Below are 15,981 nucleotides of genomic sequence, written 5' to 3' on the forward strand. Positions count from 1 at the left end.
CTGCTCAGTGAGAACTAAAGGTGGTATGTAATACATGTAAACAGTCTACAGATAATTGTCACAACTTACAGAGGTGCCAAAGGGACTGACTTGCCTAAGGTAAAATCATACAAGCTATGATTTCATTTATAGCATCATCTAGAAGTAAGTATTTAGCACATGTCTGCTTGCTGGACTTTTTCAAGAATGGGAAAATATTTAGATTAATTCAGATATATATAGGTTCCCCTACATATGGCATTTATAAACTCAAGACTATACTATAATAGTTTCTTCACATTTATAGTCAAATGTTCTGACTAAAGAAAAAAAATGTTTTAGCATTTTGCTGAGTGTAAAATTTTTATTTTGGAAGAAAATCAAGAACAAAATGAAAAAACTTGGAAGCCAGAGAATTAGAAAGACTATTATTGTCACAGTCTTATTAAGTCTAGGCAAAAAAAAGCAGCTATTTAAATTTCTGAAAAAATACAATTTTGAAAAGAAGCACAGAATATTGTAACAAGAAGTGCTCATCTTGATCAGGTGTCTCATCTGTCAACCACAATTCTCTACCAACACCCTCCATTTAGTCCTCAGACCCTGAGACAGGTACTCAATTATCCCCAATGTACGAAGGTCAGGGACGAGTTCCACCCAGTCAGTAACTGGAGTTCATTCTTCTGCCCAGGGTCCTCTACATCCCCACTCTTTGTTTTGTTTACTAAATTCAAAACACAAATCCAGCATCTGCTAAATATACTAAATATAGTCTAGAGTGATCAAATTGATTCTAAATATTAAAAGCAAAGTTTCTACCGCTATGGAAGGCTGTGTGGAGGTTCCTCAAAAAATTAAGAATAGAATTACCGTATGACCCAGCAATCCCTCTTCTGGGTATCTACCCAAAAAATCTTTATGGAGAAAACATTTATCCATAAAGACATGAATGCTCCAATGTTCACTGCAGCTTTATTTACGGTGGCCAAGACATGGAAACAACCAAAATGTCCTTTGATAGATGAATGGATAAAGTTGTGGTATATATACACAATGGAATACTATTTGGCAGTAAGAAAAGATGAAATAGTACCATTTGTGACAACACGAATGCATTTGAGATTATAATGCTAAGCGAAATAAGTCAGACAGAAAAAGTCGAGAACCATATGATTTCCCTGATATGTTGTATATAAAACTGAAAACAACAAAAGAACAAGACAAACAAATGAAGGAACAAAAACTCACAGACATAGGCAATAGTTTAGGGGTTACCAGAGGGTTAGGGAGGAGGAGAGGTTCTAGAAGATGTTCATGGTCTAATGTATGCTGATGGAAAGAGAACTGACTCTGGGTGGTGAACACCCAATGTGAGATATAGATAATGTATGACAGAATTGTACACCTGAAATCTATGTAACTTTACTAACAATTGTCACCCCAATAAACTTTAACTTAAAAAAAAAAAAAGCAAAGTTTCTAATGGTGTAGAAATTACAGCATATATTTAAAAATACAATGATAAACACAATTATTTGCTCTATACTTCTTATTAAAACCTAAAGAGACACTCAGGCCAGTTTAAACTTTTTCACTTTGATACAAATCCAGTTCCTAAATATTTGATGTATCATATTCATTAAAAGCATTAGTGAAAAAATTATCATCCTATAATTAGGACCCATTCACACTGTTAATTTAACTCAGTGTTAAGGGAAAGCTAGGTACATCAGTTAGAACTATTTCTGATCCCTGGTTCAGGAGAAGGACAGAGTCTGGAAGTCTCAGTTCTGATTTACCCCTGTGCTGGAACCACAGATAGCAAATGTGCACATGCCCAAAAAATCTTTATAAATTGAATGCTGAAGTCACATGGGACAGATTACTGTCTAATAAAGAACTGGTTGATTACTGTGAAATTGTAATTCACTCTAAGAACAAGCTATAATTCTGTGTCCTCCAAATTCATCAGCTATTTAAATGTTATGCGGTAAATCTATGCACTGCATTCACTCTAAAATACTCCACACATTACAAACTATAATTTCTCCGTAATGTCATCCGACAGTTCACCTTTCTCATTCACAAAAGCTAACTTCAGGCATTCTGTACTATGCCATGAACGTTGACCAATCATAAACAAACATTTGTGTAAATTAAATGTTAATTGTGTTTAAGGCTCGCAAGACTACAGACTCCCTAGCATGTAGATCACAATTCTAAACTCCACACTTTTGTACACAACAGTGGATTCTCATCAGCTTTCCTTTCAAAACCAATAAAGATCAGACCAACTGAGACACCTGGAGTATAGAAAGAGCAATGTACCTAAAATCCCAGTGTTAACAGTTACCTATTAAAGAAACAGACAAACGACACAGCAATCCTGCAGTTACCCACTTACCTGTAATGGTGTATCTTCCTGCCCAAAGATACTCAAAGCTTTAAGTGATTCTTTTATGTATCAGTGAACTGATTAGAATTCATACATAAAGTAGAAACTCTGTGAACGTCACATCAGAAGTGGAATACGACTTTAGGAATGAGCATTAGGAAATCAGGAGTGGCTCGTCTGCACTAACGCTAAATTATGTTTAGTTGACCCTTATTTCTCATGTTCCCAAGGAGTCAACCACACAGACAGCCTTATGTCCTTGACCAATTCTAAACAGAGGAAAAAGACACTTCTAAACACCGCTGATTCAGAAACTTCAGAGCTCAAATACAGCACAATGAGAAAACATAATCAGTCGGTGTCAAGCAGTGGTTTTGCTATTTAGATCATAAAGATAGTATCCATCTTTGGTTTATTTAGCATCATAGTAAATCAGTACAATGTATTTTGAAAACATAATTTTGAAAACATTCTGGAGACCTAAAATAAATTAGAAGGTGGAAGATGGAAAAATACGAACAAATGTCTACATTTTAAAAATATCAAATGCATCAAAACTTCCAGTGATGAATGACTATTTAAATGTCATTTCTTCCTGATACAGGAATGATTCCTGATACCTATCTTTTGACAGAAAAGACTGAACTTTTTCTTCACATTCAATTTACGTTTTCTTAAAACACTAGTTCTGCAGACAGTAATAAAAAAGAAATTTCAGCAAAAAGTCTATCGCAATGACTATACCACTAAAAGAAGAGGCAGAGTAAGAAAAAATAAAATTTACTGTTTATTTCTTTGCTACACAAAATTAAAAGTGGTTCAAGACATCTTAGCCTATCTCATTTTTTTTCTGACATAACGAAAACATACAAAACAATGGCAAGCTAGATTACGAGTCTAACTCAGGGTCAAGTTTTTCCACTTTAATGACTATATCTGGAGCTAAAGCAGCAGCTCCAGCTTGTTGGCTCTCCGTCTCTGACTCGGACAACACTTCTTCCTTTATTTTTACGGGCTTATTACTGGCCTCCTCCTCTTCATCTGAAGACTCATCCAGCTCCCACTCATCATCTATGTCCATTTCAAATACTCTCACATGACGGAGATTGGAGCTTAACTGAAGAAAAGGCCAAATAAAGAATTTTTAAATTAATGGCTTAACTAATAAGTTATATGTAAGGAATCAGAAATCAGAAGTTCAAACAAAGAATAATTTTATAGGACAATTGTTTTCCCATCAGTTTACAACAAAATCACTAAATTTATGTAAAATCACTTCATTTTACATAAAAGGATCTCCACATACAACACCAACAATTTCATAATTGAAATCTAGAACTGTTCTTAATTGCTTAGTAAGCTTTCTCAGAACAAGAAGACTAAATAGCTGAGGAGACTAATAAGGTTATAATCAATAAAAGCAATGTATCACAAAATGTTTGCACTGAAAGGACCTTACAGATCTAAAGTCACTTCCGACTATGTTTATAACTCTCAGTCAGTAAACAATTTGTACATACTTACCACACAGGACACTTTTCGAAAGCCATTCCCAGCAACATACTGTGCTTTCATACTTTCCAGTAATCGCCAATGCTTCTCGAAATGCATGGTACGGGTGGGAATCGCACCCCACTGTTCATCTAGCCTAGAGAGGGGAAAAGCCAACCCAGGCGTGAAAAGGGGATCTTCTCCCCGGTTTACTAGGCACGGTATCAGAGTCAACCATGGGTTCGATTTCTACCAAATTCCCATTTCCAATATAATTCTACCAGGCCTGGTATAAAAAAGCTGTGTGCTATATTCTATGAAAATACTGCAATTCCAAATAGGCAGAACATCATTTTATTAAAGTTTCTGATTCTCTTTCAAGGAAAATAAACATTTTTAAATTAGAGAAGGGATCTGCTGACATTTAAATCTCAGTCAACTAAAGCCATCTCTTGGAAATAGCCATGTACCCTCCACCTGGCTACTGAGGGCCTAATTCCGGAAGGAAAACACTAAAGGCAATTTGAAATAATTCTACTATAAACTGGGGTTAATACTACTCTTGAAAAAAGAACTAACAGAAGTCCCATTCTTCACTCCAAATAATTCCCAATCTTGGTCCAGAAAATAGTTCTTAATTTACTAGTAAAGCAAAGGGACAGCCAGCATTTCAACAGCTATGCTGTTGAAGCCAGCATTTTTTAATAAAAAATGGAAGTATTTCTGCTCAGTTGATTTTATAATTATCCCTAGTAACCATTATCTAACATACCTAAAGAACTAGAATGTACAATATACATTAAAAAACATTTATCTGTTATACCTGAAAGACGATCTTACTGATGAGTTAGTTACCTTGCAGAGTAAGTCCCAGTGAATTGATATTCTGCAGAATCTTCACAGTTATATACTAAAGACAATGGCAACTGGACCAAGAGTCTATCTCTTCCTTCACGTCCTACAGTGTCTTTAAGAACTACCGTTACAGTTTCATCATCGTAAAACTGTGCATCTAGGCAACTGTAAGTGCTAGAATTGAAACAAGTTTTGTTATAGCAAAGATGATCATAACTACTGAGAAAATACTTTATGCATAACCTTACACTCGTACCAAGCAAAAAAATGTATAATAAAAAGTCAAGTGACGTTCCAAACAATAACATTTAAAAAATATATCGTTAGTTTGCACTAAAATCACAGTTACCTGTTGTACTGATTATTCACAAATATTTCTAGGCCCTAAAAATAGGTAATCATGAGAACAGAAAAATCTGTGAGGTTGGTTCACAGTTCCCGAACACTCTTGACATTAATGATCAGGCCTTAGGCATATGGAAATGCCATGAACAACATCTTTATGTACTTTGAGTTAACTAGACTGAAAAGTAAAAATACGACTGACGTGAAGGCACAACTTCAAAGATGTTATCAGAGAAAACTTTTATGTAAGGAAAGCGAGGGAGAAAAAGATCAGCCTATGATTAGTGTCAGTTCTTTCCTCTGCAAAGCCTTAGGGGTGCCTTTTGTAGCTTAAGAAAATCCCACGGGACTAAGAATAATGCCACCTTACATTTTTGTTGGTCCTAACAAGAACCTCAGCCACCTGCCCCTGGAACCACATCACTGTCCTAGTAACAGACAGGGAGCACAGGAGTATTAATTATAGGAAACCATGCTACATAAATTCCTGCAGCAGGGTGGTAAGGTTCTTTTCAACTGTAAGTGAAAACATTCTCTATGTATAAAATATGCGACCAATCCTGCCCCTCTGTTGCAAGTGAGAAAGGCCTTCTAGTTATGTCATCACTATAACTAAGTCTAACCATATATTCCTGTAATTTACATTTATTAAACACATACACATATCATTAAACACACACATACACACAAACACACACACACACATCCAAACAAATTTCAAGATTTACCTTCTTCTCACTTTCTCGGTTGTGGCATAAGTGAAGCTCCCAAATTTAATAGCAATTAGTCCGTTACTTACAGATCTTGAAGAAAGAAGGGGGGAAAAAGAGACTTTGTGGAACAACCTGGATAGCCAATAATCTAAATGCTTGAAAGAACATGATTGTCAGTGTTAGTACATTTACCTAAACACCAAATCCCAGACTAAAATACCATTATGCTCACTCTAGAATACTGATAACTATTTTAAACACCTAGATAGGTCAACCTAACATCAAAATCACAACTTGGTTTAAAATCGTATAGTCACCAAATTAGCTAGATATCTTGTAAAGTTAAGGACATCTGAACAACCAAATTATTTCTCTTTGGCTACATCTTGGTCTCAAAAAATGTCCTTGAAATTCAGAATTAAAACCATTTAAGATACTAATAGCATTCCGAATATGATTTACCTCTTAGAACTTTTACTTTGGATTCTCAAAAAATTTCTCTATAGGTGTAGGTGAGGCCTCTTGTTTAATGAAAACCATACTTAACCTGAGGTAATGAGATAAAAATCCTTTCTATAAGACCCAAAATACAGTTTTGAACTTCTACAAGTTCATGCAATGTAATCCGGAGTATTGTGCTCTTGTATTTTTCCTAGCCCTAAAAAAAAATTCTGCATGTAATTGCTATACACCAACACAAAATTAGATAATCGGTTAACTAGAAGGGGTCATGTAGCTTCCTAATTTGGCACTGGGATCAAAATGACATGAAAACTAAGAACAGTTCAGTGACAAGCCTAAAATCACAAGGCAGCTTAATTAAAACTTGAAATGCAGGGAAGGGAAGCTGTACGTTTTATTATTAAAAATAATAAAATCTTATCTCTTCCAATTTAAACTTCAGAGTAATACTTACTGGGAAATATCAGTATGTCTCCTTAAGATGCACATTTTATAAAGTGAATCTTCTAAAATAGTAAAAAGAAGATAATGCAGATTTGAAGTTTTATTATTCCACCTAAGGGAAAAAAATCAATGTCAAAACATGATATTTAGCTATCAATTCACAGAACAAAATTGTATTGCTCACGTGATAGCGGAAAAACACACACTTACAGAAAAGGAAATTTGAACAATCTACGTGTAGAGTCCTCACTAAAACAAAAAGAAAAAAATTAAGAAAAATTTAAATTGGCTGCTGCATTATACTATTAAAAAGGTAAACAGAATTACCTTCTAGCATCTCTATATAATGGAATACAGATTGCTTGATTCATTGATTTTCCAATTACATCCTAAATAAAATAAAATTAAAAACAGTATTAGAGCATTTACATATACACAGACACATAAACATGAAGTGGCTGACCATTACTGGTTAAGTCTAGTAAAAAAAATCACCTATAGCACCAAAACTTTCACACGACACACTTTAATGACAAGCATAGCAGTAAGAAAAAGAAAATTTTGCGCCGAACAGGACTTTGGAGATAAGTGCATGGCAGGTTAAGATATGTAACTAAGACCATTCATAACAAATACTAAAGATGCCAACATCTTTCAATAATCTTTTTATTTTTAATGTATGTAAGAAACTAACAATAAAAGGGAATGTTAGTGCGAACCATATCAGACTGCCATTTTTGTCAGTCAAAAATATTTGAACATCAGCATTTCATATGGGTCACCTTAATAATTATGGTCATTTACATAAATGAGCCACATATAGTAGAGATAATCCTTGCTCCTACACAAAAACATGCATTTCTTTCAAACTTACTGCTGGCTTTTGCAAACATTGATCAATAATGTTCTCCATCCGTCTTTTCACAAAATGCAATGATTTTCGAGGATAATAAGGAAACAGCAAAGGACTTTCTGGTTTCAAACAAAAACAAAGACAAAAACAAAAGCTATAGCAAACCAGATGATTAGGAGAAAACACTATTAGAGCCAGCCCACACAGTTTCTCAGACTGTGGAGCTCTCCGTGGCCACTTCATTATACCTTCACACAACCTCATGGAAAACGACCATAGCCTCGGCCTTTCGCCATCTCCTGCTGCCTGCCCTCTACAAAAACACTTACTTACTACAAACTGAATCCTAGTGGCTTATTATTCTATATGCTATTTTTCCCACCAAAATCCTACAGTGTGTTTCTGTTGGCTCTAACAAGAAAGGGGTGATCTGGGAACCATAAGACATATAATGAAACAAAGTTCATTCTTTTCTATCCTTTGTCACATATGTAGTGACAACCAACAGCAGCCCAGTATTGTTTTGGAAGAGTATGATACTAAAAATAAAAACAGGAGGCAAAAAACTAGTGCTATGAAAATAAGCTCTTTACTTTTAAAAGGCTACTTTATCAGTAGAAAGTAATATATAATTTAGCATTTACGGACACCAACTATGCTAGGTTCTTTTGATATCTGTTATTTCCATTGCTTAAAATAGCTGTACAAAGCAAGCATCATACCTTCCATTTTACAGATAAAAAAAGAGGCTTAAGAGGTTTAGGCAACGTCCACTGTGAAAATGACCAAGTACCTCTGAATCAAACCCAAGTCCAACGCCTTAAGCCCGCCCTCTTGCACTGTGCCCTGCAGGCCTTCCTCGCTTACAGCAGCATCTCATGTCCCAGCTAAGCTGAACAAAATAAATTGCAATCATGTTAACATTTTAAGTTCCCAGCAGGTGACAGCTGCTGTGGTATCACAGAAGGATATTTGGTCTTTCACTCCAGTTTCTGGCAGAGCTGCTAAAACCCATGGAATTTCCTGAGTGATAAGGGTAATAGAAACATCTTTTGTTTAATGAGGCAACGCTTGCCAGGCTCCTAGACAGCTTCAGGATGGGGGCTGGTGCCATAAAGACCAAGCCCTGATTAGAAGCTTGGAACTTTCAGCCCCAACATCCAGGGAGGGAAGGGGAGAGAAGCTGGAGTTGAGTTCAATCGCCAACGGTGAGTGACTTACCCAATCACGCCTGCATAATGAAAACGCCACAAAACCTCCTGAACAACAGGGTGCAGAGGGCCTCCGGGCAAGTGAACACCTGGAGGCTCTGGGCGGTGGTGCACCTGGTGCTCCCTGCCCCTCCCCCCACACGTGCCCTGTGCATCTTTTCCACTGGCTGCTTCCTTAGCTGTATCCTTTATAATAAACCAATACACATAAGTGTTTCTGAGTTTTGTAACCCATTTTTTAGCAAGTTATCAAACCTGAAGACAGGGAGTTGTGGGAACCCCCAAATTTGTAGCCTGGGGATCCAATGCTTGTGACTAAAGTCTGAAGTGGGGGCAGTCCTGTGGGACCGAGCCGTTAAACCGGTGGTCTGGGGCTACCTCTAGGTAGTTAGCATCGGAATTAAATTGTAGGACACACAGATGGTGTCAGTATTGGTTTCATGAGGGAAAACACCTCTCATTTTGGTGCCCGAAGTGTTTTGGGTAAAAACAGCTCAGATGCTAGCAAGACTGCTTATGTGCTCTGTGCCAGGCACTATTCTAAGCGCAATATTTAATTTATTGATTCTTCACAACTTTTTGAGTGAGGCACTATTATCATCCTCGTCTTTAGAGGAGAAAACTGGGCACAGAGACGTTAGGCAACTTGCCCCACCCACACTCCTAGACGGTCGTAGAGCAGGATTCCAAGCCAGGTGTGCAGCGTCCAGAGCACCGACCAGGATGCATCACACGACGCTGACCCTCCCGTGTGCCCTAACAAAGTTCATGCAGTAAGCATTTAGCGCTTCGTTTTTGCAATGTTTGAAAGAAGTTTCACTCAAGTTTTCTTAACAGTTCCAAAATGACAGTCGGTATTACTTCATACTAGACTAAGAAACTGCGAGAATAGTGAGCTTGTTGAAACTCACATACCAGCAAAATCTCCAGCACTTAAGAGATAGAGTTAATCTGGAACGAATCTCTGGTAAATTGGAGGCCAGTAGCTAAGATGAGGCCTCTCTTCTCAGCCGCAGAAAATGTGGAGGAGTACTGGGGTGGGATCTATTTTAGCACAACCGAGTTCCCAGGACGAGCATTAGCACAATACAGCGACAGGGTCCAGGTGCTAACACTCCTGGCACATCCCCTTCTCAGGCATCCTTCCTTACCCCTTGAGCATCCTGATTAAATACAGTAAATGAGTTGAGTTGGCTGTACCTCTATTCTCCCTCCATTCAATAGCTAACTTATATCAGTGTACCTTTCACGTGATCTTAAGACTCTCAAGCAACACAAAATATGTTCTGCCCTGAAAAAGAATTTGGACTTTTAGGGTTAAAAGAGCAAGATGCAACTTCTGGGCCTCAGAGAATTCTCTCCCTCCCTCCTTCATCCAGCCAGTCAGCCAGCCAACCATCCATCCAGATAAGCAACAACCAGATAAAAGTCAGAGACTACTACTGAGTCCAGTGACAAACTCAGGCTCTGTAGTTAGCAGAATCCCAGCTCCATTACTTCCTAGCTTAGATGATCTTGGGCCTTCTTAACCTTCAGTTTCCTCTTTAGTAAAATGAGGGTAACACGTACCTACCCCATAGGTTCTTGTACGGATTACAGGAAGTAATACGTGTATGTGGCTATTATCCTAAGGACCTAAGAAACAGTTAAATTATGGCCAAACTACTCTTTGAGAAAGCAAAGAAATACTTACTTAAAAAATATTTTTATCTAAAATGATGAGGTTCTGACCTACTTAATGATTGCTATTTTGTGTTACATCCCTAATAATGCAGGTTAAATAAAGTTTTACCATATCAACATTTTATGATCTTAGAGAATGAAAGGCATAACAAGTAAACAAAGAGCTACAACTTCAGGAGAATGCAGTGATGCATTATTGTGCTTTTTGGAATTAACACATTGGAACTGGCAAAACAGACTTCTCTGACTAGTGGGCTCTATAGTTGTCTTCTCAGTATCCTACTTTTTAATAGAGTGCAAAACAGACAATATCATACTTAAGAATAAGCAATCTTACTACATCGCGGTAAATATCAGAGTGTTTTTGATCATGGTAATGCCACACATTATTTGTTATTCTGCTGTTTCTCTAATTAAGTAAAATGGACACGCAAGATAACTCTGAAGAACAGATAAGTATTCAGCAAGAGTTCAGCAAAACTGTAAGCTGATGTACTGGTCCCAAGTAAATATAAACACGGCCCAAATCACTCGGTTCATGAAATACCTTTAAGGTGGCTGCTGTTCTGAAGAAAGTCATACCACTGGTTGCCTTCTGTGTTCGGGGGTGATACAAGATCATCATCTTCATCTTTCAAGTACTAGAAATAGAGAATTAAAAATTTTAATGTAGGAAGCCACAGGATTAGGCTTCAAAAGTTGTTTATATTTAACATTATTCTATTTAATAAGTTAGTTTGTTTTACTGGCAAGTCCTCCTGAAAAGTGCAGTGCTAATATTCTAAGTGACCAAAATTTGCTAAATGCCAAGCAACTAAACAAACTGCTAAAAGATTAGAATGCTGGAGATGTAGAGACTATAAATTGACTTTAAATTTTGTGTTCCATTTTCATGAAGCATATTTTAAGCTTATACATGTAAGTTTGTGAATTAATTTGAAAATGTCAACTGCCAATTGACTCTCTGGCAATAGTTCTCAAAGTGAGGTCCACGGACCCCTGAGAGTTCCCAAAATGTTTTTAGGAATGCGTGAAGTCAATACCATTTTTATAATAATACCAAGATGTAATTTGTCCTTTTCACTGTAATGAGACATCTGGACTGAAGATCAAAAGCACAGGTGGGAAAATCTGCTGGCACCACCACCAAGACTCAAGGTAGTGACACCAAACCATACCAGCAGTCATTGTATTCTTTGCCACAGACAGTTTCGCTAATCTCTGATGAAGCTATTAAAATTATTAATTAAATCTCAACCATTGAGTACAAATCTTTTTAATATTCTGCGTGACAGAACTGGGAACTATACATAAAGCACTTCTGCTATACAGCAAAGCATGATGGTTATTATTACAAAGCATTTACAAAAATATAGTTGTGACTTAAGCCAGGCGCTCTTTTGTTGTTAACGGAATTCCATTTTTATTTGAAAGAATGATTGGCAGAAAAACTATGATCATTCATTCTTGGGTATTTGGCAGCTATCTTCTTGAAATAAATAAAATGAGCCTGTCACTTTAAGCAAACAACTGACAGTATTTGTTGCCAATGATAAAATTCAGACATTCATGCAAAAATTAAAATTCCAGAAAACCTGTATCTGCCACTGTGTGCTTGACAGCTTCACAGTATCTAAAGACTGATGAGATTGGTGATGATATTAATAAAATCTGACTTTTGGATACTACATGAAGAAAAGTGTCAGCATATGGAAGATCTGCATAACTCAGCGAAGCAATATTTTCCAAATGGCTAATACATGGTATTATAAAATCATGCATGGGTAAAAGATCCATTCAAAGTGCAAGGTATGAAAGGTCCACTGATGCAATTAAGATCAACACTGAAACTACTGTCACTTGTCAGGATTTAGTGCTGTATCAAAGAATATCCACAATTATCTAAAAAGGTATTAAAATACTTCTCCCTTTCCAACTATACACCTGCATGAGGCTAGACTTTCTTTATATACATTAAACAAAACAACATATCATGACAGCTTGAATGCCAAACCAGATGAGAATCTAGCTGTCTTCTACTAAGCCAGACATCAAGAGATTTGCAAAAATATAAAACTCTTTACTAAGTTTTGTTTTGTGAAAGTTCTTTTTCATTAGAAATATTTATATTAACATGTAATGGTAACTGTTGTTTTAAATAACAATGGTTTTCATTATTTTTAAATAAATTAAGATACAATGTTTTATTCTGTTTAATTTATAATTCCTAATAATATCTACCACTGATAGCTATAATCCACATGAAAGCTCTTTAGGGTCCTCAATAATTTTAAGAATGTAAAAGGGTTCTAAGACCACAAAGTTTAATTAAACTGCTACTCTGGTGTATTTCACTAAAAGGATAGGACTACTATATAACTGGTATTATATTACTTTCTATAAACTCTGGATTATAAAGACTAACACTGCTAATGTTTTAAAATCAGTTTTTTAAAATGAAACAAATTAATAACTAAGTTCAATCCAAAGCCCATACCTGACCAACTTTTTCAACATTAAAGTATTTTCCTTTTCGATTATAAAGGTCTGGAGCCTAAAAAGAATAAACATAGTTTAATTGTTAAGTCAACTCATAATAGAAAAAAAAAAGTCTTATATTCAAACCAAAAACTTTATTTTTTAAGAGAGCAATTAGTGGCATTTACTCCTCTTTTTTTTAATGGACTGACTATATGACACACATACAAAGCAAAGTTCAATTTATAGGCTTTATGTTTAATAAATACATACTGCCATTAATTAGTTCAATGGTTTAAAAAGCATAACTGCTAAGAACTTCAAATGAATTGGATTAAATTTGATTACTTCTTACCATTACCCAGACTTATTGCAATTATTAAGGAAATAAACAGCATCACAGAAATACCAATTTCTTACCTCATTGAAATGTTCAGTAAGAAATTCAGCAACAAATGTGATATCTTTTTGAGTCATCTATCAAAACCAAAAAGAAACAAAAATCAAGATAAAAGAAAGCTTCCCAATAAAAGAAATATTATGTAATAATAAATATGACTTTTTATTTTTACTAGCTACTAAAAGCCACAGGACAAAGAAGCAAAGTTCCTTCGAAGAAATATCAATAGAAATTCACAAGATTATGTAAATCTGAAAATATAAAATGCTGGGGTTCTGAGAAGCATGGAATTAAACATTTAAACCCCTTTTCCAATCAGCCAATCCAATAGCTACAGAACTCCTTATAGCCTAAGGTTCTTTATTATTTTATGCCTGTGCCAAAACTTCATGCGCAAAGTCCCTCCTTTGGGAGTGGGGGACTGGAAACCCAGATAAAAACCTCGGCCTGCGTTAAGGAGCTCAGGGCTGCGAATCAGCAGTGCTGCTTGCTTCAGATTTGGCCTCTGCTTCTTCCAGTGACCTTGCTTCACCCTCCCCCAGTTCTTCAGCCCTCAAAAAAAGTACACATGTAGGTCCTTCCAAATAATTAACATGTTTTAGCTGCCAAAATAAAGAGTGACGTCAGAGAAACAGCTAATGTGAACTTTCCCAGTTTGCAAGGCCAGTCACCTGCAGCACAAAAGATCTACTTTGCATCAAGAGTTGTGATCCCTTACTCTTTTAGTCCACTGAGGCAATTTTAATGCTCTCCTTTTTTTCAGGTTCAAAATTACTTAATCTATCTGAATCAGTTTAGACGGGGACGATGACCGAGCCACAGTAATCGAGGGGGAAGTTTGCCCCTATTCCGTAAGAGCGTCTGAGAAGACTGTACTGCAACTTGTCACAATCCTTACAGACAGAAAGAAACTGGGCTTACTAGGTATCAACAGAGGTACGGATATCTGAGTATTAGATTTGCAAGGAACATAAAAATGCACTTAAGATGTAGGGAAGTTCAAGTAAGGAATACAAACACCCTAAGTTATATAGATTATAAAATCTTACATAAACATGAAAATTCTAAGTTTTGATAGTCATAATAAAGGTATTCTGTGAAATAAAATATATAAACGTATATATAACATGCAAACTTCTTTTGAAAATAAAAGGCTTACTAAGATTTGTCTCGTGTCTACAGCCTGGCATCCTGTTAATAACTAAGAGTACCCAGCTGGCCATCAAAGCTGAGCTCACCAGGGCATTAATTACAACGTTAGGGAAGTATACTATTATATATACTACCTTATTCAGCTCAGGAAGTACGTGGTCTTCTGTCATTCTCAACATCGCTGTAAAGAAAAATTTAAAAACTATTTTTAAAGGAAAACTGCAAACACAACTTTAATTATAGATGCTTTTCTAAGACTAAATGTGTTTCACCGAACTCAAATTGCAATTTTCAATAGTTTCTTTTCACCAAGTAAAACTCATTGTCTTCTAAAAACTAAAGGGTAAAGAATTTAAATTTGATTTATATTTTCAGGTTCAAAATGGTTGGTCTAACCCTCCTAAACTATTATTGTTCATTTTCTCTTTCAATTCAACCATGGGACTCCAAACAAACAAACCTAACTGCTGCCTTGTGCTAAGACTACGTGTGCAGGGATTCCTCCGTCTAAGCTGGACGTTTTTTTTCTTAAATCTTGCCTCCAAAGGCCTTAGGAATAGCAAACAGATGTGTTTCTTTCCCTTGGGCTTCTTCACTACATAAAGATATTAGCACTAAGATTTACACGTGTATACATACACTTGTATCTATATACTGTATTTAATATCTGTGGCTGACTCTTTGTCCTTTCACAGGGTTGTTTTCATCGATACTGTTTTTGTGTCACACCCACCCAAGTCATAACGTACGCTGCGTGTGCTTCTGCTAGTGTCTGAGCATGCTCCTTGTGTTTGGTCAGGAAAAAGCACGTTGGACGTGCTTCTGCAAATACAGATTATTTCAGAGACCATTTTTAAATAATTCAAACTTCTAAATTATCAGAAAAACCAGCCATAATCTAGTTCCATTCATTTATTTATCCATCCAAAAATGACTTATTGAGAGTATACAGGTGCTAGGGATACAGTAAAATAAAAGTCCCTGCCTTCATGGAGATGACATTTTACAAAAGAGTAAACCCAGGTTATAGAGCTAACTAGTGGCAGAGCCAGATTACAATGAGGTCTCCAGTGCCCAAATTCAGTGCGCTTTCTACAGCATTCTGCTCTAATGATAAGGACTCAGAAGTAAATTCATTTCTCTTCTAATCTGGCTTCTTATTACAGTTAGGACATGCAAGAAGAATATAAACTGCCCAAATTACTCAAATAATTGTAAGGAAAACCAAACTACTACTTCTGTAAAAGAAAATTATTCCTAAGGTTTTGCTCAGTTTTAATACTGTAATTTATTCTAATTAACAACCCTTACTAATTAAACAGGCTGGCCTGATGAATGCTCTGGCTCCCCGTTCTGGTTAATGTTGGTACAGTTTTGAGAAAAACTTAACAATTATAAACGTCAACATCTGCAGATCACATTCATTACTTTTCAGAAGCAATTATATTAGGCTGACACATATGCAGTCAGTTTTTAAAATAACAGAATTGAAGATCTGGGCATTTGTTGAAAGGATGCTA

At 36.1% G+C, this 15,981-nt stretch overlaps 1 protein-coding gene across 2 annotated transcripts in view; it reads right to left on the reverse strand.

Moving 5' to 3' along the window:
- Nucleotides 1-3,148: 3,148 nt before the first annotated feature.
- Nucleotides 3,149-15,981, reverse strand: part of ANAPC4 (anaphase promoting complex subunit 4) — a 34,817-nt gene continuing 21,984 nt past the window's right edge. For both annotated transcript variants that reach the window (XM_033106308.1, XM_033106307.1), the window contains 12 exons: nt 14,596-14,642; nt 13,330-13,386; nt 12,929-12,985; nt 10,979-11,072; nt 7,559-7,656; nt 7,012-7,073; nt 6,895-6,933; nt 6,695-6,796; nt 5,794-5,868; nt 4,721-4,894; nt 3,899-4,022; nt 3,149-3,491 (listed from right to left, as the gene is read on the reverse strand). In XM_033106308.1, coding sequence (XP_032962199.1) covers nt 3,264-3,491; nt 3,899-4,022; nt 4,721-4,894; nt 5,794-5,868; nt 6,695-6,796; nt 6,895-6,933; nt 7,012-7,073; nt 7,559-7,656; nt 10,979-11,072; nt 12,929-12,985; nt 13,330-13,386; nt 14,596-14,642 — 1,157 coding nt within the window. In that variant the 3' untranslated portion in view covers nt 3,149-3,263. The remainder of the gene's footprint in view (nt 3,492-3,898; nt 4,023-4,720; nt 4,895-5,793; nt 5,869-6,694; nt 6,797-6,894; nt 6,934-7,011; nt 7,074-7,558; nt 7,657-10,978; nt 11,073-12,928; nt 12,986-13,329; nt 13,387-14,595; nt 14,643-15,981) is intronic.

This window comes from Rhinolophus ferrumequinum, chromosome 5 (genome assembly GCF_004115265.2).
Source record: "Rhinolophus ferrumequinum isolate MPI-CBG mRhiFer1 chromosome 5, mRhiFer1_v1.p, whole genome shotgun sequence".
Lineage (NCBI taxonomy): Eukaryota > Metazoa > Chordata > Mammalia > Chiroptera > Rhinolophidae > Rhinolophus > Rhinolophus ferrumequinum.